General features: G+C 43.8%; 1 protein-coding gene across 2 annotated transcripts in view; it reads left to right on the forward strand.

The window, feature by feature from the left end:
- Positions 1 to 25,698, forward strand: part of LOC137331634 (adipolin-like) — a 184,470-nt gene that overhangs the window by 156,357 nt on the left and 2,415 nt on the right. For both annotated transcript variants that reach the window (XM_067995562.1, XM_067995563.1), the window contains exon 7: positions 5,782 to 5,860. In XM_067995562.1, the coding sequence (XP_067851663.1) occupies positions 5,782 to 5,860 (79 nt within the window). The remainder of the gene's footprint in view (positions 1 to 5,781; positions 5,861 to 25,698) is intronic.

Raw genomic sequence — 25,698 nt, forward strand, 5'->3', positions numbered from 1 at the left:
ATTGTTGCTTCCTGAACGAAGTAAAATCAGAAGTAAGGTATTTTCTGAGATGGATGCAGGTCTTTTGGATAATGATGAAGGTTTTATCTTTCTAATAGAATTTCTGGATCAAATCTGCAAGAAAGTTGACCTGTTAATTGCCTATGAGGCCAAGTCAGCTTTTGATAAATTTTGGAAAATGTACGGTCATTCAATGGAAGTGTATATCATGAACTTTAACAAGTTGTACAAAAGGTTGACAAAGTTCAATTTGGGAATCCCTGGATCAGTACTAGCATTTAAATTACTAGATAGTGCTAAGGTGTCTCATATGAACAGGCAACTGGTCCTAACTGGCGTTCAGTTCTTGGAAAAAGAGTCTCTGTTGGATCAAATGTCTGCTGCCTTAAAGAAATTCCTGGGGGAGCAGTCATTCTCTGCAGCCTTCATGGAACAAATGAGGCCTTCCGTGTGGCACAAAGAATAGAAGATCCGATGGTTACCAAGTTTCGCAATGTTCCAGATACTAAACGCAGGCACCAGACCAGGTTTCAAAATTTTCAAGAGACCGGACGCAGATGTCAATATGACAGAAGGATTAAAGACAGCCAGATTGGTGGTGAAAGCAGGTACACCAAATCCAGCTATATCAACAGAAGATAAAATTGGGACAGTAATAACGGGCAAATGAATCCCAGGAATGCCCAAGGAAAAATCAGTAGATGCTTTAGATGTGACTCTAAGTATCATTATAAGGCGAATTGCCCAGATCGAAGACGCAGGGTCTTTGAAATGATGCATGAAGTAGTTCTGAGGAAGAGGATGAAGATAATGATGAATATGAACAGATTATACCGGTCACAAGGAGTTTTAATCCCGTGATGAATGTATTAGTAGCGGATTCCTTTAATTGTGTGGTGTTAGAGCATGTACTTCAACTGTATGCAGGGTAGATTGGTTAAAATATCATCTTGATTCACTAAGTAGTGAGGATCAACGCAAGGTTAAGGAATATCAAAGTTCTACATGTTTTAGGTTTTGAGATGACAAAACCTTGAGTTCACTCGAGAGTGGTAATTCCATGTAAGATAGCTGGAGTAAACCATTTTAAAGTACGGATGTAGTCTCTAGTGAGATAACTTTGCTTTTGGGTAAATCTTCCAGGTGACATATGTTCCAGAGGGGACTAATGGATGGAGGGATGTAACAATTTTGGGATGTGCAGGCAAAGCTACTGGTAGGTTTAAATATTGGTTGAATGTTCGGGATGATGGCCATGGAGTGAGGTCCATGGATGAGCAGAATGGGGTAAAAGAGTGGAGATTACGAAAGCAGAGTACAAGTAGTGATAGGGAGTCTGGAAGTGAATCTCATGTCAGGAAATAATGGCGAACTAGAGATGAAAGTGGGAGATCTCTCAGTAGTAGACCCTACAGACATAGAAGTGGAAGTAGAAGACGTAGCTTGACTAGACCAGACAATGAAACAAAGAACACAGAACAGAACTAGGAGCAGAAGTCCTCATGATCGGGAAGTTTTGGTGGCTGCCAAAAAACTTGAGGATAAACAAGTAAGAGAGGCAAAACAAAGGGAGTTAGATAGTTGGAAAGAATTTGGAGTTTATTCTGAGGTAACAGGTAAGGGTCAACCAGCTTTGTCACATAGATGGGTTTGTACTGAAAAAGTCCTTGCAGATGGGACTTATAAGGCTAAAGCGAGATTGGTAGCTAGGAGTTTTGAAGAGAAATTGGGTGATACAGATGTTCGAGTGGATTCTCCCACTGCTGGAAAGGTAATCTTAAAAATCTTTTTGGCTTTTTTGGCAACATATTCATGGGGGTGTAGGTCAATTGACATAAAAGCTGCATTTCTGCAGGGCGATACTTTTCAGAGGGAAGTGTTTCTGAAACCACCGGAAGAAGCAGCGGATGCGGAGGAAAAACTATGGAAACTAAACAAATGACCTCTATGGCCTGAATGATGCTTCCGGGATATGGTATTTTTCGGTGAGATCTGTTTTGCTGAAAATCGGTTGTGTTGAACTAAAAGCAGATCATGCAATGTTTTATTGGTATCATGATTGAGAACTTCCAGGCATCTTCATGATGCATGTTGATGATTTCTTATGGGGTGATACTGCAGAATTTGAGAAATTCATCATTAGTAAGATTAGAATAGAATTTAAAATTGGGAGTCAGGCCTGTGGGGCTTTTAAATATATTGATTTAGATATTAAGCAGAGTGGGTCTGGTTTAACTTTAAATCAACAGTCCTATTTAGAGAGTGTTACTCCCATCCTGGTTAATCAGACTCGGTCATCACAGAAAGGTGATGTTATACCTAAAGAGACAGAGCAATTATGAAACTTGATTGGTCGGTTGAATTGATTGTGCACTCAGACTAGACCAGATGCTAGTTTTGATGTGTTGGAGTTAAGTACATCAATGAAACACCCCACAGTAGAGAGTGTTTTAAGGGCAAATAAAGCTTAACAAAAATTAAATATAGATAAATGTGTACTTAAGTTCCCATCCTTAGATAGCCCAAAGAAAATGAAGCTAATTATCTTTAACAATGCTTCACATGTTAATCTTCCTGATGGGTATTCCAGTTCAGCTGGTTTCATAGTGTTTCTTATAGGTGAGAATGGGAAATGTTGTCCTTCAGCTTGAGAAGCTAAGAAAATAAAAAGGGTTATTAAAAGCACTCTGGCTGCTGAAACACTGGCTCTTGTTGACTCAGTGGATATGGGATTCTATTTGGCAATTATTTTGAGTGACATGCTGTACAATGGGAGTACTGAAGATAGTATACCCACTGAATGTTATGTAGACAATCATTCATTGTGGGATAATGTACACTCTACGAAAAATGTGAGTGAGCAAAGATTATGGATTGACCTTGCTGGCTTGAAACAAATGCTGGGGAGAAAGGAAATCTCTAAAATTAAGTGGGTGGATTCATGCCACCAACTGTCGGATTGTTTTACTAAAAGAGGCACATGTACGGAAAAATTATTCGGGGTCCTGGAGAAGGGTCACCTCACAATGTCATGCTGTGAATAGTGTAAGTTGTACAGAGTATGGGAGTTTTTGATTTTTGAAATTTTTGTTTGTGTTGTATATATAAAGTTTTTTATTTAAAGGGCAGGAAATCTGTTAATTATATCCATTCAATGTATATCAATTAGTTAATAGTATTGAGGAGGCACATATCAACCAGGGACTCTTGTATCCATTTATATAAGGGCTTATCTAGGGTGGGGAGTGTGTAATGTTGATCTCTGTGAATAAAGGCTGGGAAGCAACTGAAGACCAGGCTCTAGTATTCTAGCCTTCACTACCTGGCTATCCAATTTATTACAGTACATATCCATTATCCCTATTCTCTGTCTCCTACCTCCTAACTAATTCCCCACCCATATCAAAAGGTCACCTCCAATTCCATGCGCTAACAGTCTCTTGTGTGAACCCTAATCGAACGCCTTCTGGAAGTTCATATAAATAACATCCATAGACACTCCCTTATCTACCACATTAGTGACCTCCTCCAAAAATTCAACCAGGTTGATACTGTAGTGAGAGTTTTACTTTACATTATCCCATCAAACACTCCCAGGTTAGGTACACCATGAGTTAGATGCAGAGACACCCTTACTTAGCATCTAACCCAGATGTAGCTGAGCTGGGATGATGGGATAGTGTGGAGGGAGCTTTACTCTGCATCTAACCTGTGTTGTACCTTACTTGGGAGAGCTTCATGTGGTAATGTAGAGTGACTTTATTCTGAATCCAGCCTATGTTGTACCTGACATAGGAGTGCTTGAGGGGGTAGTGTAGATGAAGATTTGCTCTGCCTCTAACCTGTATTATACCTGACACAGGAGTGCTTGATGCTTACAGTGGGCACCTGAAATGGAGTTTCATTCCCCAGCGCCGGCTTCCCTTACCTGACTGTGCATAATATTTACAAAACTGGAAAGGTTTTTTTTTCCTGTCCTAAGGCAGCGTCCCTGAACCTGGGCAGGAAGAGCAGCCCACATTCCCTGTGTTTGTGCTTAAATGATCTGAATGAGATCTATTTACAGGATCTGCAGTTACTGTGGACAGATTCTAATCTCTGCATCTTCCTCTCATCCCTTTCACTGTCTGCAACAAAAATTCAAACAAAGCTCAGTCCTGTCTGAGCGTAAAAACAGAGCCTCTTTCACTGGCAGTGGCTGGCCCTGCAGTCTTTCGCTGCTCTTATCCCTGGACAAGCTGTAACTAGAAGGAAAAGAATGAGCCGTGAAACAGACTTGTCTTGTGCTAAGTTAAACATATTTTTTTGTATATACCACACACCCCCTGATATCCAGGTTATGGGTGACAATTCACTCCCATCTGGTATTGTACAGTTTATATGTGTCTCGCTGTCAGATACTGTCACAGCTCACCGTGCTGGGATTTGAATTTACATCATCTGGGCTGCGAGCCCAGGACCATAACTACTACAACAACAACAAAAACTTGCATTTATATACCGTCTTTTAATATAGTAAAACGTCCCAAGGCGCTTCACAGGAGCGCAATCAGACAAAAATTGACACCGAGCCACATAAGCAGATATCAGGACAAGTGACCAAATGCTTGGACAAAGAGGTAGGTTTTAAGGAGCATCTTAAAGGAGAGAGAGGTGGAAAGGCAGAGGTTTAACGAGGGAATTTCACACCACAACCAAACAATGTTACTCCATTACAACTTTACAATAGTACTATATTACAACCGTACAACATTATATTAAAGGCATACAATGTTACTATATTACAATCATCCAGTGTTACTATATTGCAAATATACAATGTTGCTATACTACTCCCATTCAATATTACAATCATAGCATGGTAGTATATTAAAGCTGTACAATATAATACAATACAATGGTACTACATTATAACCATACAATATTGTCATATTACAATTATATATTACTACCATAAAACATTATATTGTAACCATACTATATTAGTAACTATATTACCAAACAATATCACTACATTATATTACAATGGTGCTATAGTGCAAACCATACAAAATGCTATAGAATATTACTGTATGACAATCATACATTACTATATTGCTACCATAAAATATTATGTATACTGTACAAACATGGTAAATGGCTCCTGTGTCTTATTGTACAGCTCATGTACATCTCAATATTGGCTCCTATACAGGTACAGCACACACTGGGTAAGTATATTTCCTAGTGTGCACAATGTCCTCCAATTGCACATAGAAAGCAAGGAGGTGTAGAGTTCAGGAGACGAGAAAATAGAACGTGTGAAAGATTTACTGCAAGATTCATGAAGATAGAATGGAAAAGAATGAAAAGGAAGAATATAAATGGATATGGGGAAAGGGCATGGAAATGGGGTAAGAGTAGATAGCTCCAGTTAAAGAGTTAGCATCGACACAGGTCCAATGGGCAAATGGCCTCATGTGCTGAAATTTGTCTGATAGAGCAAGATGTTAGTGATAAAAAATCCCCCCCCCCCACTCGCCAAGGGGCATTTTACCTAATCTAATTAATGTTTAGATGGCTGAACAGAGCTTGGAGCGCCATGGAGCAGTGGGACATATTATGCCATTCACCCAACCTTGCTCACTGCCTTATCTTAGTCACAGTGGGAGAGCAAGTTTATCCTAGGGAAAATTGGAGGAAGTCCGGACAGGTTGAGGATCAGGGCGATCTAATAGGATCAAAATACTTTTTCAAAATCACTACAAATAATATCGAACAATCTCTCTGCCTCTCCTACAGCTCCCTGGAAACAGTTTATGGCTTGGATAGCAACAGTCACATATTCACCATGTTTGTCAGTGGCGCCCTCCATCTGCAGGTAAGAGACTCATCTTGTAATGCACCTCATGTAGTTAAATCTATCCTGCATGACTTGCACGAATCAGACCAACAGGCAGGGAGGAGTCTGTAAATTAAACAAAACCTACAGTCAATGTCAGATTGTAACTACAGTTCTTGCATGTGTTACATATATTACACACAGTTAAAGGGAACAATTTACTCCTGTCTGGTATATGCAGCTCACATGCATCTCAGTGTCGGCTCTTGTGCCTGTACAGATCTTAGAGTGTTAAAGGGAACGATTGACTCCCATTTGGTACTGTATGGCGAGTGTGCATCGAACTTTCAGTTCTGGTGCCCGTACAGCTCACATAAGGTAAGTGGAAAGAATTCAGTCCCGTTCCATGGCCTAGAAATTGGATCAGGCGAAAAACGGGCATTGAAGGGACCAATATGGCGTGCAATGTTCCCGCGCTCATTCCGCTACAGGATAGAGCTCCCTGTAGTCATCCACGGCACACGGTTGAAATCCTACTTCAGGCCCTATTCCAAAATTGGTTGATGTCTGAGTACAGCATGCTGCGTGCTGCAGTCAGTTCCCTCAGGCAAACAGCAGCCAAACCAGCCATCCTTAAAGGGACCGTTAGAGACTGCCAACAAAAAGGTAAGTAAAAAAAACTTTTCTTACCTGAATGTGGAGCCAGAAGGAGCGAGAGTGCTCCGACACCTCACTCCCGATCTCCACCCCTCCCCTCCCGATCTCCTCCCATCCTGACCTTCTACCCTCCCCGATCACCTCTCCTCCGATCTCCTCCCCTCCCCGATCACCTCTCCTCCGATCTCCTCCCCTCCCCGATCTCCTCCCCTCCCCGATCACCTCTCCTCTGATCTCCTCCCCTCCCCGATCACCTCTCCTCCGATCTCCTCCCCTCCCCGATCTCCTCCCCTCCCCGATCACCTCTCCTCCGAACTCCTCCCCTCCCCGATCACCTCTCCTCCGATCACCTCTCCTCCGATCACCTCTCCTCCGATCTCCTCCTCTCCCCGATCACCTCTCCTCCGATCTCCTCCCCTCCCCGATCACCTCTCCTCCGATCTCCTCCTCTCCCCGATCACCTCTCCTCCGATCACCTCTCCTCCGATCACCTCTCCTCCGATCACCTTCCCTCCCCGATCACCTCTCCTCCGATCTCCTCCACTCCCCGATCTCTTCTCCTCCGATCTCCTCCTCTCCCCGATCACCTCTCCTCCGATCTCCTCCTCTCCCCGATCACCTCTCCTCCGATCTCCTCCCCTCCCCGATCACCTCTCCTCCGATCTCCTCCCCTCCCCGATCACCTCTCCTCCGATCTCCTCCCCTCCCCGATCACCTCTCCTCTCCTCTTCTCCTGACCTTCTACCCTCCCCGATCACCTCTCCTCCGATCTCCTCCCCTCCCCGATCACCTCTCCTCCGATCTCCTCCCCTCCCCGATCACCTCTCCTCCGATCTCCTCCCCTCCCCGATCACCTCTCCTCTCCTCTTCTCCTGACCTTCTACCCTCCCCGATCACCTCTCCTCCGATCTCCTCCCCTCCCCGATCACCTCTTCTCCGATCTCCTCACCTTTCTCCTAAACTCACCATTGCTTCAGTGCCGGCATACCTGCCGGCCAATCTTCATCTTCTTTGTGACCAGCACACTGCCTCTTGGGACACAACTGCATGCCAGTCAGTCCTGATGACGCAACAGGACCAATTCTGCGTGATCCTCTTGCTCTTCAGTTTCGGCATGGCAGTTCCCATTTGCCGTTGGGTTCGTGCCCGGATTCAGGCGCGAGCCAATTTCTAGGCCCGTGATGTTTATCAATGTCAATTCTTCAACATACAACCACACATGGCGTACTGAAATGGAAAGGGAAATGAACCCCTTCTTAACCTGTGCGGCTACTTTTAATGAATCTGCACCCTAAATCCCTTTGCACCCCTACTCCATGGCAGAGATGCAATGTTAAGTCCAACTGTTTATTTTCCTCCACAGCTTAAGTGTGAAAATGTGTTCAGAATGTAATAATAACTTAAATATGTTGATATCACACTTAAGATTTTAAGGAATTGTGCAAATTGCAATAAGGAACCATTGTTCCATTCCCAAGCACTATCACACTTCACCAGATGTAAAACACACGCACACCCCAATATATAAACACGTACAGGTGCACTGATGTATACTAAAATATATATATATATAGAAAACATCTAATAGTGATCGCACTCTCACCTCCAACCTTCACCATCTCTCTTTCACTCTCAACCTTCCTTGTCTCTCTCTATTTTATTGATGTTACAATGGTTAGTGCTCCTCTGACCTTTCCTCTCTTGATCCACCAAAACCCCACATCCCCTATCCCCTTCCTCCACCCCGTATCCTTACTGTTGAACATGAGCCTCAATGCACTCTCCTACTCTAACTCATTCCTTCCCTGAACCACAGAAATATGCAACTCCTCACTTCCATTAGTCTTACAATCTACATGCTTTTTAAAACCTAATCACTGCATCCTGATTTACCTTATCTTCACTCCTATTATTTCAACCTTACTAGTATTCTGCACACTTGCCTGTATGTACACTCACAGAAAAATGCAAATGTATATATGCAAACATATATACATACACAAATGTATATACATGCATGCATCACATTCACACATGTACAAACACACACATACACATGCACCATGCATGCGTACACACACACACACACACGCACACACACAACAGAGTAGGGGTTAAAGGTATTTACTCAGACTGGTGGAAGGTGGGAAGTGGTGTTCCACAGGGATTGGTGCTGGGATCATTGTTGTGCACCATTTACATAAACAATTTGGACTTGGGAATCCGAAGTACAATATCAAAATTTGCAGACGACACGAAATTGGGGGCTATAGTTAATACTGAGGAAGACTGTGACAAAATCCAAGACGACATTAACAAACTTGTAGAACGGGCATGTAAATGGCAAATGGCAAAATCATGAAGAGCCTAGACAGCGTAGATAGAGAGAAACTGTTTCCGCTGGCAGAAGGATCAAGAACCAGAGAACATAGATTTCAGGTGATTGGCAAAAGAACCAAAGGCGACATGAGTAAAAACTTTTTTTATACAGCAAGTGGTTAAGATCTGGAATGCACTGCCTGAAAGGGTGGTGGAGGCAGATTCAATCATGGCCTTCAAAAGGGAACTGGATAAGTACTTGAACGGAAAAAATTTGCAGGGCTACGGGGATAGGGCGGGGTAGTGGGACTAGCTGGATTGCTCTTGCATACAGCCAGGTGGACTTGATGGGCCGAATGGCCGCCTTCTGTGCTGTAACCTTTCTCTGATTCTATGAATTTCAATATAGATAAGTGCGAGGTGGTGCTTTTTGCTAAGAGGAATAAGGAGGCCACATACACTTTGGAAAATAAGAGTCTAAATGGGGTAAGGGTGCAAAGGGATCTAGGGGTACAGATTCACAAATCATTTAAAAGTAGCAACGTAGGTTAACAAGGGGTTCATTTCTAGAGGAATATAATTGAAAAGCAGAGAAGTTATGTTAAACTTGTATAGAATCTTGGTTAGACCACACTTAGATTACTGTGTACAGTTCTGGTCTCCAAATTACAAAAAGGGTGTAGAAGCACTAGAGAAGGTGCAAAAAAAGATTTACAAGAATGAAACCAGAACTAGGAGATTATAACTATCAGGAAAGATTGAATAGGCTAGGGTTCTTTTCTCGAGACAAAAGAAGGCTGAGAGGTGACCTGATGGAGGCCCTTAAAATTATGAAGGGGTTTGATGGGGTAGATATAGAGAAGATATTTCCATTTGTGGGGAGTCCAAAACTATACGATAGTCACTAATAAATCCAATAAGGAATTCAGGAGAAGCGTCTTTACCCAGAGAGTGGTTAGAATGTGGAACTCGCTACCACAAGGAGTAGTTAAGGCAAATAGCATAGATGCATTTAAGGTGAAGCTAGATAAACACATGAGGGAGAAAGGAATAAGTTGAGAGGGTGAGATGAAGTATGGTGTGAGGAGGCTCGTGTGGAGCCTAAACACCAGCAGAGAGCTGATGGGCCGAATAACCTGTTTCTGTGCTGCGAATTCTATGTTGACATTCACCATGCATGTACAGACACAAGTCAACACCTGCTCATACACACATTTACACGCATGTGCGCCTGCATAAATTGGTACAAATGTAGTAAAATGGCAAGCTCATAGTTTTATATGGTGCAATTATTACATCAGTGGAGCTGTGAAGATCCTTTGTGTCATTTCTTATCAGTGCAGTCAACTCCTGACAGCTATGCTTGGTGTCACTGTGATGATTTAATCCTCTTTCTGATGCAATTTAAAAAAGCAAAGAAGAAAACGCTGTTTGGCATGAGAAGTGTTTTGTTGTGGTTACCGCCTGCGTTGCTAGGCTGCTTGGCCTCACACTCTGGCTATTTCTTCCTGTAACACAGGGCCTTTGATTCTCTGAACTTTTCCATTGCTGTTTCACTCTATACCTGATGTACCCAGCCCCCTTGATGACCCTGTACCTTGACATGTAAAGGATGAGTGTCATTCATATCAGTGCAGAGATTGTCTGCAGTGCCATTGTAAAACTCTGGTACATCACCTTTAGGTGATTTGTTCTGCCCACACATCTCCAGACCCAATCAGTGTGGGATCCTCGCAAAACAAAGTTTTCATTGACTTTTGGTATTTTTAACAACTAGTTACTGAAATTGTGAGATTTGATAGCAGAGGTCAGGTACTCATTATAACTGGCAAAGAATCAAGATGAATGCATTGATCAATCAGATAAAAGCCTTCATTAAATGAACAAAAGTCAATTAAATAATGTATCTACAAGGATACTGTGAAGCGCAGTGCTAGACATTGTCCTTTCACACTCTGGGACTGGGTGGTACAGTGGGTCAGACACTGTCCTTTCACACTCTGGGACTGGGTGGTACAGTGGGTCAGACACTGTCCTTTCACACTCTGGGACTGGGTGGTACAGTGGGTCAGACACTGTCCTCTCACACTCTGGGACTGGGTGGTACAGTGGGTCAGACACTGTCCTCTCACACTCTGGGACTGGGTGGTACAGTGGGTCAGACACTGTCCTTTCACACTCTGGGACTGGGTGGTACAGTGGGTCAGACACTGTCCTCTCACACTCTGGGACTGGGTGGTACAGTGGGTCAGACACTGTCCTTTCACACTCTGGGACTGGGTGGTACAGTGGGTCAGACACTGTCCTCTCACACTCTGGGACTGGGTGGTACAGTGGGTCAGACACTGTCCTTTCGCACTCTGGGACTGGGTGGTACAGTGGGTCAGACACTGTCCTCTCACACTCTGGGACTGGGTGGTACAGTGGGTCAGACACTGTCCTTTCACACTCTGGGACTGGGTGGTACAGTGGGTCAGACACTGTCCTCTCACACTCTGGGACTGGGTGGTACAGTGGGTCAGACACTGTCCTTTCGCACTCTGGGACTGGGTGGTACAGTGGGTCAGACACTGTCCTTTCACACTCTGGGACTGGGTGGTACAGTGGGTCAAACACTGTCCTCTCACACTCTGGGACTGGGTGGTACAGTGGGTCAGACACTGTCCTTTCACACTCTGGGACTGGGTGGTACAGGGGGTCAGACACTGTCCTTTCACACTCTGGGACTGGGTGGTACAGTGGGTCAGACACTGTCCTCTCACACTCTGGGACTGGGTGGTACAGTGGGTCAGACACTGTCCTTTCACACTCTGGGACTGGGTGGTACAGTGGGTCAGACACTGTCCTCTCACACTCTGGGACTGGGTGGTACAGTGGGTCAGACACTGTCCTTTCACACTCTGGGACTGGGTGGTACAGTGGGTCAGACACTGTCCTTTCACACTCTGGGACTGGGTGGTACAGTGGGTCAGACACTGTCCTCTCACACTCTGGGACTGGGTGGTACAGTGGGTTAGACACTGTCCTTTCACACTCTGGGACTGGGTGGTACAGTGGGTCAGACACTGTCCTTTCACACTCTGGGACTGGGTGGTACAGTGGGTCAGACACTGTCCTTTCACACTCTGGGACTGGAAGGCACAGTGGGTTAAACATTCTCTTTTCACACTGTGGGACGATGCTTTGAATTGTTGTTTTCATATTTGCACACTCTTCCCTTAAGAATGGTGTGAATTATTGAAAGGAGTCGCAGGCTGATTAACAGTCTGACAGGCCATGACGTAAACGCTCCTTCCGTGGTTGTAACCATCTTTATACCAGCTGGTAGTGTGGTTAGTCTTAATTGTTAGGAGGGTTTTATGTGCTCGCATAACCCATATGATGAGGAGGGGGTACTCACACCCTCTGGATGTGAATATCCCTGCTGGATGTCAGCCCAGAATACAGTGCCAGAGCTCCATTCCCCACTCACCGGGACTGCCTGGAGCGGGGTTCGAACCCTGCACCTTCTGACTCAGAGGCGGGAATCCCACCACTAAGCCGAAGGCTCAATCTGTCTAGACTAATGAGGCGGAAAGTTTCTTCTGGTGGCTCTCAAGAACAGAATTGAAACCTTATCCCTCAGCATAGGAATCCAGAGGTTTCCCACTTCAGCTACTGAGCAGCTCTGTCTGGCTCTGTCAGATCTGAACCCAGAAGTTTGGGAGTGTAAGGTTTGAGAGCCACAAGAAAAGAAACCATTTACAATGACTTTTTTTGCTATTTTCTCTCCACCATGCCCAAAGAAAGCCAGAGTACAGTTCGATGAGCACCAGCAGCCCTCCAGTTCCTAACCTAAGTAGCCATTCTTTATGGCTGAGCCTAGACAGTGAGTACTAGCAAACTATTTGATCATAAGGAGGTTTACAGCTGAACTAATCTCCTGTCCTCCAGGGGTCACATCCTTGGCCTATTTTTTGCCTCCTTAACCCGCCCATACTGAAGCCAATTTCAACGCCAAACTAATTGAGAGACCTTCCTGGTTTTTAGGTTCAGGTGGGGGTTCTGGTCTTCCCCACCTAGGTGGGGGAGACCAGAACAAGAAGGCATAACCTTAAAATTAGTGCGAGGCCATTCAGGGGTGATGTCAAGAAGCACTTCTTCACAGAAAGGGCAGTGAAAATCTGGAACTCTCTCCCCCCCCAACAAGCTGCTGAGCCTGGGGGAGTCAATTGAAAATTTCAAAACTGAGATTGATTCTACCCCAGAGGGCTGTGGATGCTGAGTTGTTGAATATATTCATGGCAGCAGAGCTTGCACCTGTGATATGCTCCTCCTGCACTATGTGGGAAGTCATGGAGGCTACCGGTGTCCCTGGCGACCATGTGTGCAGGAAGTGTCTCCAGCTGCAGCTACTGGCTAACCACATTTCAGAGCTGGAGCTGTGGGTGGATTCACTGTGGAGCATCCGCGATGCTGAGATTATTGTGGATAGCACGTTCAGTGAGGTGGTCACACCACAGGTAAAGATTACGCAGGCAGAAAGGAAATGGGTGATCGCCAGGCAGAGTAAAAGGACTAGGCAGATAGAGCAGGAGTCCCCTGGGGCCATCTCCCTCTCAAACAGATATTCCGCTTTGGATAGTGTTGAGGGAGATGGCTTATCAGGGGAATGCAGCAAGAGCCAAGACTGTGGCACCATGAGTGACTCAGCTGCACAGGAGGGGAGGAAAAAGAATGGGAGAGCAACAGTGAAAGGGGATTTCATCGTAAGGGGAACTGATAGGCGTTTCTGCGGCTGCAAACATGACTCCAGGATGGTATGTTGCCTCCCTGGTGCTAGGGTCAAGGATGTCACGGAGCGGCTGCAGGACATTCTGAAGGGGGAGGGTGAACAGCCAGTAGTCGTGGTCCATATCGGTACCAACAACATAGGTAAAAAAAGGGATGAGGTCCTGCAAGCAGAATATAGGGAGTTAGGAAATAAATTAAAAAGCAGGACCTCTAAGGTAATAATCTCAGGATTATTCCCAGTGCCACGTGCCAGCGAGAGCAGAAATAGGAGAATAGACCAGATGAATGCATGGCTTGAGAGATGGTATAGGAGGGAAGGGTTTAAATTCCTGAGGCATTGGGACCGATTCTGGGAAAGGCGGGACCTGTACAAGCTGGACGGGTTGCACCCAAGCAGAACCGGGGCCAATATCCTCGCGGGGGCATTTGCTAGTTCTGTTGGGGAGGGTTTAAACTAGTATGGCAGGGGGATGGGAACTAAGGGGCAGGTACAGATAGGACAAATTCAGACTAGGAAACGGGAAGTAGAAAAGCAGTTAGTGACGTAGTTAGCGACTCAGAAATGCAAACAAAGCAAAGGTTAAATAGTGTTCAGCACAGGAATTTGACGGGGTTAAAGGGGATATACTTCAATGCAAGGAGTATTACAAACAAAGCAAATGAGCTAAGGGCACAGATAGACACATGGCAGCATGATATCATTGCTATAACGGAAACCTGGCTTAAAGAGGGGGATATTTGGCAGCTCAATATCCCTGGATATAGAGTTTTCAGGCAGGATAGAGTGGGTGATAAAAAAAAAAGGAGGAGGGGTAGCATTATTGGTTAACGAATCAATTACAGTTGTGAGAAGGGATGATATGCTAAATGGATCATCAATCGAGGCCATATGGGTTGAGCTAAGAAATAAAAAAGGGGCAGTCACACCATAGTGTACTATAGACCCCCGAATAGCAAAAGGGAGATAGAAGAACAAATATGTAGGCAAATTTCTGAGTGCAAAAATAAAAGGGCAATAATAGTAGGGGACTTCAACTACCCTAACATCAACTGCGATTCAAACAGTGTGAGGGGCACAGAGGGCGCAAAATTCTTGATCGGTGTCCAGGAGAACTTTTTTAGCCAGTACGTGACAAGCCCAACAAGAGGGGATGCAATTCTAGATTTAGTCCTGGGAAATGAAGATGGGCAAGTGGGTGAAGTGACAGTGGGTAACCATATTGGGGATAGTGACCACAATTCAGTTAGTTTTAGCATTATTATGGAAAAGGACAGAGTTAAATCAGGAGTTAACGTTTTAAATTGGGGGAAAGGCAAATTTTACAGAATTAAGAGGTGATTTGGCAGAAGTGGACTGGACACAACTACTTGAGGAGAAATCAGTGGCAAGCCAGTGGGAGGCACTAAAAAGTGAAATTCTACGGGTACAATGCAGGCACGTCCCCTCAAAGAAAAAGGGTGGCACTGCCAAATTTAGAGCCCCCTGGTTGTCTAGAGGTATACGAGGCAAGATAAAGCAGAAAAAGAAAGCTTATGACTGTCACAGAAAACTAAATACTGCAGAAAGCCTAGAGGAGTATAGAAAGTACAGGGATGTAAAAAAGAAAATATGGAAAGCAAAGAGAGGGCATGAAAAAATATTAGCTAATTAGATTAAAGAAAACCCAAAGATGTTTTATCAGTACATTAAGAACAAGAGGATAACTAAGGAAAAGGTGGGACCTATCAGGGATGATAAGGGTAACTTGTGTGTAGAAGCAGAGGATGTGGGTCGGGTTTTAAATGAATACTTTGTCTCCATATTCACAAAGGAAAGGGATGATCCGGACGTAGTAGTTAAAGAGGAGAGGTGTGAAATATTGGATAAGGTAGAGAGGAAGTACGAGAGGGACTGGAATCCTTGAAAGTTGATAAGTCACCAGGGCCGGATGGATTGTTTCCTAGGCTATTGAAAGAAGCCAGGGAGGAAATAGCGGATGCTCTGAGGATCATTTTCTAATCTTCACTAGATACAGGGGAGGTACCGGAGGACTGGAAGACTGCAAACGTAGTACCATTGTTTAAAAAGGGTACGAGGGAAGGGCCAAACAATTATAGGCCGGTCAGTCTTACCTCGGTGTAGGCAAACTATTAGAATCAATACTGAAAGATAGGATAAACTGTCACTTGGAAAGGCATGGTTTAATCAGGGATAGTCAGCATGGATTTGTTCAGGGAAGGTCATGCCTTACAAATCTGATTGAATTCTTTGAGGAAGTGAGAAGGAGGATTGATGAGGGTAGTGCAGTGGATGTTGTCTACCTGGATTTTAGTAAGGCATTTGACAAGGTCCCACATGGCAGACTGGTCAGAAAGGTAAAAGCCCATGGGATACAGGGAAATGTGATGAATTGGATCCGAAATTGGCTCAGTAACAGGAAACAAAGGGTAAAAGTCGATGGATGTTTTTGCGAATGGAAATCCGTTTCCAGTGGTGTGCCACAGGGCTCAGTGTTGGGTCTCTTGCTGTTTGTGGTATATATTGATGATTTGGACTTGAATGTAGGGGGCATGATTGGCAAATTTGCAGACGACACAAAAATTAGCCGTGTAGTTGATAGTGAAGAGGATAGCTGTAGACTCCAAGAAGATATCAATGGGTTGGTGGAATGGGCGGAAAAAGTGGCAAATGGAGTTCAACCTGGAGAAGTGTGAGGTAATGCACTTACGGAGGGCAAACAGTAAAAGGGAATATGCAGTAAATGGGAATATATTGAGAGGGGCAGAGGAAGTGAGAGACTTTGGAGTGCATGTGCACAGGTCCCTGAAGGTGGCAGTACAGGTAGATAAGGTTGTGAAGAAGGCATATGGAATGCTCTCCGTTATTAGCCGAGGTATAATACAAAAGCAGGGATATAATGATGGAACTGTATAAAACGCAGATAAGGCCACAGATGGAGTATTGTGCGCAGTTCTGGTCACCACATTACAGGAAGGATGTAATTGCTCTGGAGAGAGTGCAGAGAAGATTTACAAGAATGTTGCCAGGGCTTGAAAATTGCAGCTACGAGGAGAGATTGGATAGGCTGGGGTTGTTTTCCCTGGAGCAGAGGAGGCTGAGGGGAGACTTGATTGAGGTGTACAAAATTATGAGGGGCCCAGATAGAGTAGACAGGAAGTACCTGTTTCCCCTAGCGGAGAGTTCAAGAAATGGAGGACATAGATTTAAACTGATTGGCGGAAGGATTAGAGGGGACATGAGGAAAAACTTTTTTACCCAGAGGGTGGTGGGTGTATGGAATTCGCTGCCCGAATTGGTGGTAGAAGCAGGGACCCTCAACTCTTTTTAAAAAGTACCTGGACCTGCACCTAAAGTGCTGTAAGCTGCAGGGCTATGGACCGGGTTCTGGAAGGTGGGATTAGAATGGGCACCTGGTTGTTCTTCGAGCCGGCGCGGACACGACGGGCCGAATGGCCCCCTTCTGTACTGTACCTTTTCTATGGTTCTATATTCAAGGCTGAGATAGACAGATTTCTGGACTCTAGGGAATCAAGGGATAGGGGGTTCAAGCAGGAAAGTGGAGTTGAGGTCGAAGATCAGCCACGAATGGAGGGGCCATGTGGCCTACTCCTGCTCCTATTTCTTATGCTCTTATGTATTAAAATAAAATCTACCTACTGCCATAGGTGAATGTTAGAAGGTGGGATATGTGTATTGTTTCTTGATAGGAAGGCATTCACAAGTGCACTTACTCTCCTGACTTTTCAATGGGAGATTAAACTGTTGATATGAATCTGCTATTACCACCTGATCACCAAAACAAAATAGGCCTCAGACTATTTCAATAAAAACCATCAGATAGCTTGGATTTGAACTCTCTTTCGATCTTTCTACCTCATTGTAAACTAACATGTTTGAGTAAGAATATTTTTTTAAAAATAAATACAGTACAAATTTGTCTGGTATAACAGGAACAAGTTGAAACTAGTGACAGAGAGGCCTGCCCAACATGTCTATTGTGTTACTCAACTGGACTGAGCAAAGTCCTTCAGCCTCTGGATTGGGATTCGTGAGAAAGGAAGCTGGATCCAGGAAAGACCTGATGTCCTTGTGTTGAGATTGGGGATAGAGATAGGGTTAGATTTGGGATTGAGGTTGGAATTGGACGTGATGGGGATTGATCGAAATTGGAAATGATTTTGAGCTTTGGGTTGTGGTTGATGTAATGGTTCGAGTTGGAAGTGAGGGCAGGATTGGAGTTGGAGGTGATTTGGGGGTTGGGGTTGGAGTTGGAGATGGAGATGATGGTGGGCTTTGGGTTGTGCTTGGAGCTGGAGGTGATATTGGGCTGGGTAGGAATTGGACCTGGATACCAAGTATATTTTGATGCAGGAATCTGGGATTAAACTGCTGGAATGGCTACAGATTAATAGTACACAGCAAGCCTAGTGAGGGGAAGAGGCGTCAGGGCTTAATAAATGGTACAAGCTGAGTTTATTTCACATTATGTTTGTTGAAGGGTAGGAAGCAGCAGGCACTTGTTAAAGGAGTGATATTGGGCAGCAGTTGAGTGGTGTGACCCAATGATCAGTGTTGGGACTCTTACACTTTCTAATTGAAATTAAGGGATGCAAAGGGATGACATATCACAGCCCATGGATTTCTCATCCATTAAAATTAATCGATGGAAATTCATTGACTGCATACTTGGTTTTTTTGATATGCATTCCTGAAGAGTGATGCTTTTTGCCAGGAGCCCACAATTGGTCATTTACTCTAGAAACTCAGTGCTCTAGAAACTCAATGCAAATGGTCAGATTCACAGACTATAGTTAACTAGATGGTGTGGTTGAGCCTGGAGAAGAAGCCAAGGTCCTATGATTGGGTAGACCATTCCCTGGGGAGAGTTTTTCCCATCTTGGTCAAATAGCCGACCTCTTATCTTGAGACTATGCCCCCTAGTTCTCGACTCTCCGGGGGAAACAGTCTCTCAGCATCTACTCTGTCAAGCCCTCTAAGAGTCTTATGTGTTTCAATGAGATCACCTCTCATTCTTCTAAACTCCAGAAAATATAGGCTCATTTTACACAATCTCTCCTTATAAGACAACCCTCTCATCCCAGGAATCAATCTAGTGAACCTTTGTTGCATTGCCTCGAAGGCAAGTATATCCTTCCTTAGACCGCAACTGTGCACTGTACTCCAGATGTGGTCTCACCACAGCCCTATGTAATTGCAGCAAGACCTCCTTACTCTTCTACTCCAAACCCCCTGCAATAAAGGCTAACATACCATTTGTCTTCCTAATGGCTTGTTGTACCTGCATGTTAACATTTTAGTTTCTCACCTTTTAAAAAATATTCTACTTTTCTATTCTTCCTACCAAAGTGGATAATTTCACATTTCCCCACATTATACTCTATCTGCCACCTTCTCGCTCACTCACCTGTCTATATCCCTTTACAGCCTTTTTGCGTCTTCCTCACACCTTTCCCACCTAGCTTTGTATCGTCAGCAAACTTGGATACTTTACACTCGGTCTCCTCATCTAAGTCATTGTTGTATATGCTAAACAGCTGAGGCCCAAGCACTGATCCTTGTGGCACCCCACTAGTTACAGCCTGCCAACCCGAAAATGACCCGTTTATTCCTACTCTCTGTTTTCTGTCCTTTAACCAATCCTCAATCCATGCTAATATATTATCCCCAATCCCATGAGCCCTAATTTTGTGTAACAACCTCTTGTGTAGCATCTTATCGAATGCCTTTTGAAAATCCAAATATACTACATCCACTGATTCCCCCTTATCCACCCTCAAAAAACTCTAATAGATTTGTCAAACACAATTTCCCTTTCATAAAACCATGTTGACTCTGCCTAATCAGGTATGATTTTTTAAGTGCCCTATAACTACATCCTTAATAATAGATTCTAGCATTTTCCCTACTACTGATCTACTCTCCAACATCCAAATTAGGTCAGAGACCAACACTGGCACGGGAGGAAGCTATTGAGTCATAGAATTTACAGCACGAAAGGAGATCATTTGGCCCATCGCACCTGTACCAGTGCCAGCTCCTCAACTTGAGCTATCTACTGTAATCCCATTTTCCCGCCTTTTCCTCATATCCTTTTATATTCTCCCTTTTCAAATACCAATCCAATTCCCTTTTGAATGATGCTATAGTCTCTGCCTCAGCAAGTCAGTAAGGACATAGGTCGAAGGTTGATATTAGTGCCCGCTAGGCCGAGGAGAATGCCTTAATACAACACGACCACTCATCAATGCTGACAGGATTCTCTCACGCCCCCTCATCCCAGGAGACTCAACCAAAGAAGTTACCTAGATGCCTGAGCTGTCAGTGTATGCACAGCCGCATCACCAAACTAAAGTGCTATTGCCCACTGATTGCAGTGAGATACTGAGACATGGCTGCAGGATGGTCAGGATTGGGAACTAAATATACTGGGTTATAAGGTCTGCAGGAGAGATAGGGAAAATGGAAGAGGGGGAGGAGTAGCCTTAGTGATTAGAGATGAAATCAATTGAATGATAAAGGAGGATATAACGAGAGGTAAGCAGCCAACAGAGACCTTATGGGTTGAATTGAGAAATAGGAAAGGATCTAAGTTGGAGTTGTGTATAGGACTCGTGGCAGCAGCTCTGAAGTGCTAGACTGTATATTAGACAAGTGTGTAAGAAAGGCATAGTGGTCTTAATGGGGGACTTTAACCTTCACATAGATTGGGGAAAGCAGACTCGCAACTGTCAGAAAGGTAGTGAATTTCTTGAGTGTGTCCGGGATAGTTTTCTACAGCAGTATGTCCTGGAGGCAACAAGGGGGCAAGCCATACTAGATTTAGTAATGAGTAATGAACCAGATTTAGTTAACAGCTTAACTGTGCGTGAACATCTATCCAATAGCGATCATAACATGATCGAGTTCAATGTAGTGTTTGAAAGGAAAAAAAGTGAATCAGCTGCTAAGATTCTAGACTTGGGTAAGGCCGACTACAATGGGATGAGACAGAGACTGTCCACAGTAAACTGGGCAAATTTGTTAATGGGTAAAACGACTGATGATCAGTGGGAAACGTTTAAAGAAACATTTAACGTGATACAGAACCGATTTATACCCCTGAGGGGCAAGAACTCGACTTGCCAAAAAAAACAGCCATGGACAACTAAAGAGGTAAGGGACAGTATAAGACATAAGGGAAGGGCATACAAAAAGGCAAAAAATGGCACAGATCCTGGCGAATGGGAAAGATACAAAGATCAACAAAGGGTCACAAAACAGATAGTAAGAGCTACAAAAAGAGAGTATGAAAAGAAACTTGCAAGGGATATCAAAACCAATACAAAGAACTTTTATAGTTATATTAGGAAAAAAGAGGGTGGTCAGGAGCAGTGTTGGCTCCTTAAAAACTGAAAGTGGGGATATTGTCATTGACAATGGGGAAATGGAGGACATGTTGAATAATTACTTTGCGTCAGTATTTACAGTAGAAAGAGGATAGCATGCCGGAAATCCCAAGAAAACTTATATTGAATCGGGGACAGGGACTCGATAAAATTAACATAAATAAAGCAACAGTAATGAAGAAAATAATAGCACTAAAGAGTGACAAATCCCCAGGACCAGATGGTTTCCATCGCAGGATTTTAAAGGAAGTAGGTGAGCACATTGCAGATGCCCTAACTATAATCTTTCAAAGTTCTCTAGATTCAGGAACTGTCCCTCTAGATTGGAAAATTGCACATGTCACTCCACTTTTTAAGAAAGGAGAGAGAGGGAAACCAGGGAATTATAGACCAGTTAGCCTAACATCTGTTGTGGGGAAAATGCTGGAGTCTATAATTAAGGATAGGGTGACTGAACACCTCGAGAATTTTCAGTTAATCAGGGAGAGCCAGCATGGATTTGTGAAAGGTAGGTTGTGCCTGACAAACCTGATTGAATTTTTTGAAGTGACTAAAGTAGTGGTCAGGGGAATGTCAATGGATATTATTTATATGGACTTCCAGAAGGCATTTGATAAGGTCCCACATAAGAGACTGTTAGCTAAGATAGAAGCCCATGGAATCGAGGGAAAAGTACAGACTTGGTTAGGAAATTGGCTGAGCGAAAGGTGACAGAGAGTAGGGATAATGGGTAAGTATTCACATTGGCAGGAAATGACTAGTGGAGTCCCGCAGGGATCTGTCTTGGGGCCACAATTATTCACAATATTTATTAACGACTTAGATGAAGGCATAGAAAGTCTCATATCTAAGTTTGCCGATGACACAAAGATTGATGGCATTGTAAGCAGTGTAGATGAAAACATAAAATTACAAAGGGATATTGATAGATTAGGTGAATGGGCAAAATGGTGGCAGATGGAATTCAATGTAGACAAATGTCATCCACTTTGGATCAAAAAAGAATAGAACAAGGTACTTTCTAAATGGTAAAAAGTTAAAAACAGTGGATGTCCAAAGGGACCTAGGGGTTCAGGTACATTGATCATTGAAGTGTCATGAACAGGTGCAGAAAATAATCAAAAGGCTAATGGAATACTGGCCTTTATATCTAGAGGACAAGAGTACAAGGGGGCAGAAGTTATGCTGCAGCTATACAAAACCCTGGTTAGACCGCACCTGGAGTGCTGTGAGTAATTCTGGGCACCGCACCTTCGGAAGGACATATTGGCCTTGGAGGGAGTGCAGCGTAGGTTTACTAGAATGTTACCCGGACTTCAAGGATTAAGTTACGAGGAGAGATTACACAAATTGGGGTTGTATTCTCTAGAGTTTCGAAGGTTAAGGGGTGATCTGATCGAAGTTTATAAGATATTTAGGGGAACGGATAGGGTGGATAGAGAGAAACTATTTTCACTGGTTGGGGATTCTAGGAATAGGGGGCACAGTCTAAAAATTAGAGCCAGACCTTTCAGGAGCGAGATTAGAAAACATTTCTACACACAAAGGGTGGTAGAAGTTTGGAACTCTCTTCCGCAAACGGCAATTGATACTAGCTCAATTGCTAAATTTAAATGTGAGATCGATAGCTTTTTGGCAACCAAAGGTATTAAGGGATATGGGCCAAAGGCAGGTATATGGAGTTAGATCACAGATCAGCCATGATCTTATCAAATGGCAGAGCAGGCACGAGGGGCTGAATGGCCTACTCCTGTTCCGATGTTCCTAAGGCATTCAAATATCACATCTCAGCTCCCTGCTTTGCAACCATAAGGTAGAGTTTATCAAAGTGGGTTTAAAGAGCCCCACAGAGGTTTGTGGCAGTGTTTCTTTCCTGTTTTCACTTAGTTGTTGAGGAGGCTTTGTGCCAAGTGTTCTGGCGCCGCCATTTTTACAAACATTCATGACCTACCTGGCAATGACTTGTGTGGAACTGACTGCACAGGCTCAGAGCCAGGGCTACTTACACACAGTTGCCCCCCTCCTCTAGTGAGCTCCAAACTCCAGGCCCAATATAGATTGGGAGCTCACCCATGTTAAGTGGAAAAAGCTAACTCAAAAAACATCAGGTGAGGTCAATGCAGCAACAATCAGGGGGATGCTAACATTGCACCGCCTGATTAACATCTGATCAGAGGCCCAATTGGAAAATATACCCCAATGATTCCCATTCAGAAACTAGTCATCTCGGGTTACAATAAATAATGAGAAAGAAAAGAAAAAAAAGAGAAAGAAAGGAAGAGAAAGAAAGACAGACAGACAAACAAACTTGCACCTTTGACAACCTCAGGACGTCCCAAAGTGCTTTACAGCCAACAAAGTACATTTGAAGTGTAGTCACTGTTGTAAAGTAGGAAACGCGGCAGCCAATTTACACACAGCCAGGTCCCACAAACAGCAATGAGATAATGACCAGATAATCTGTTTTAGTGATGCTGGTTGAGGGATAAATATTGGCCAGGAAACTCCCCTGCTCTTCTTCGAAGTAGTGCCATGAGATCTTTTACTGAAGCCAGGGCTTCAGTTTAACGTCTCATCCGAAAGACGGCACCTCCGACAGTGCAGCACTGAAGTGTCAGCCTGGATTTTGTGTCCAAGTCTCTGGGGTGGGGCTTGAACCCACGACCTTCGAACTCAGAGGTGAGAGTCCCGCCAATTGAGCCACAGCTGACAACTAATAGGTACGTTTTTTTTTAAAGATATGTATATTCTTACAAAGAATACCAGAGGATACATACATTGTCCCAGATATTCATTCAACAACAACTTGTTTAACAGAAGTCCTAGGACCAGCCCCTGGAAATGGTATGTGATGTGCAGTCTTTCAGTGTAAATGGCTGCAGCCATGCTGTACCAGGATGGGCTTTAGTCTCTGTGATGATGCTGCTTGTTGCTAGTAATCTGTAATGATGTGTGACAGAAAGAGTAGAATGTATTTAAGTAAGATTTCAATCAGCACAGTATTTAGGGCTGTGATTTGATCAGACTGTGATGTAGTGCCTCTCCACATTCCATCACTATTAGATAGGACTGTCTTTAGATACCATGAGATAACTTGTCTTGTGACTGAACAGCATTGTATAAAACATGAAGACATGAAGGGAATGTAATCTTTGCAATGTGGAACTTTCTTCACTTGAGTTTAGGGGCACTTCTGTGCTCTAACACTGGTTGACACTCTAACCTGATTACATTGGGTCTCTGACGTTTTTGGTGGGGGAGAGGGTGATCTGCTGAAGTTATGGCTGTAGACCAGGAACATCTCCGTGGACGTCCTGGGCCACAAACTGTTAGTGTAACAGTTTTTAATCTAACCTGCCAGGAGGGTTCTGGTTAGACGTCCACTTACACTCCGTCCGATGTTACTCTCCGTTGAAGTCAACACAGAGTAAAATCGGATGGGGTGTAAAGCAGGCTTCCGACCTGAACACGCCACATTCCAGCTGGGCGGGTTAGGTTAAAAGTGGGGCTGTAATATTTGTCACCCATTGAATCTATCTTTGCTGGTTCCTCCTTTTAATAAGTGAATACCCATTGTGTACTGTACCTGCACAGCAGTGGACACTGAAACACACCTGACCATACAGTACCAGATAAGAGTGCATCGTTCCCATATACCTGGTGTGTATTGTACCGTTCAAGACAATAGTGCATCATTCCCATTTACTCTGTATCATCTGTACACATATAGCAGTGGACACTGACACATATCGAGCTATAGTACAGTAATACAATACCAGATAGGACTGAATTGTTCCCTTTTGCCTGGTGCATTTTGTACATATACAGGAGCTTACACTGAGACCCACACAAGCCATACAGTAACAGATAGAGTTGAATCATTCCCTATTACCTAGTGTGACATTGAGACACATACATCATCATTTTAAAGGCACATATCATTTTCCCTGCAGATTTTCTATTGCGCAATAGAATGGCCTCAGCGATTTCTCTCTTGTCTCATTACTTATAGCCATACTTACTCTTCTTAGAATCATAGACTTGTACAGGTCAGAAGGAGGCCATTCCACCCATCGTGCCTGTGCCGGCTCTTTGAAAGAGCTATCCAATTAGTCCCATTCTCCCACACTTTCCCCATAGCCCTGTATTTTTTTTCCTTTTCAAGTATTTATCCAATTCCCTTTTGAAAGCCATGATTGAATCTGCTTCCACCGCCCTTTCAGGCAGTGCATTCCAGATCATAACAACTCACTGTGAAAAAAAAATTCTCCATGGTCTCCCCTCTGGTTATTTCACCAATTACCTTAAATCTTTGTCCTCTGGTTACCAATCTTCTTGCCAGTGGAAACAGTTTCTCCTTATTTACTCTATCAAAACCCCTCATAGTTTTGAACATCTCTATTAAATCTCCCTATAACCTTCTCTGCTCGAAGGAGAACAATCCCAGCTTCTCTAATCTCTCCACATAACTGAAGTTCCTCATCCCTGGTACCATTCCGGTAAATTTCCAATGCACCCTCTCCAAGGCCTTGACATCCTTCCCAAAGTGTGTGACCACAATTGGACACAATATTCTAGCTGAGGCCTAACCAGTGATTTATAAAGGTTTAGCATAACGTCCTTACTTTTGTACTCTATGCCTCTATTGATAAGGCCCAGGATCCCATGTGCTTTCTATAACAGCTTTGTCAACTTGTCCTGCCATCTTCAAAGACTTGTGT

Source organism: Heptranchias perlo, chromosome 13 (assembly GCF_035084215.1).
Source record: "Heptranchias perlo isolate sHepPer1 chromosome 13, sHepPer1.hap1, whole genome shotgun sequence".
NCBI classification, from domain to species: Eukaryota; Metazoa; Chordata; class Chondrichthyes; order Hexanchiformes; family Hexanchidae; genus Heptranchias; species Heptranchias perlo.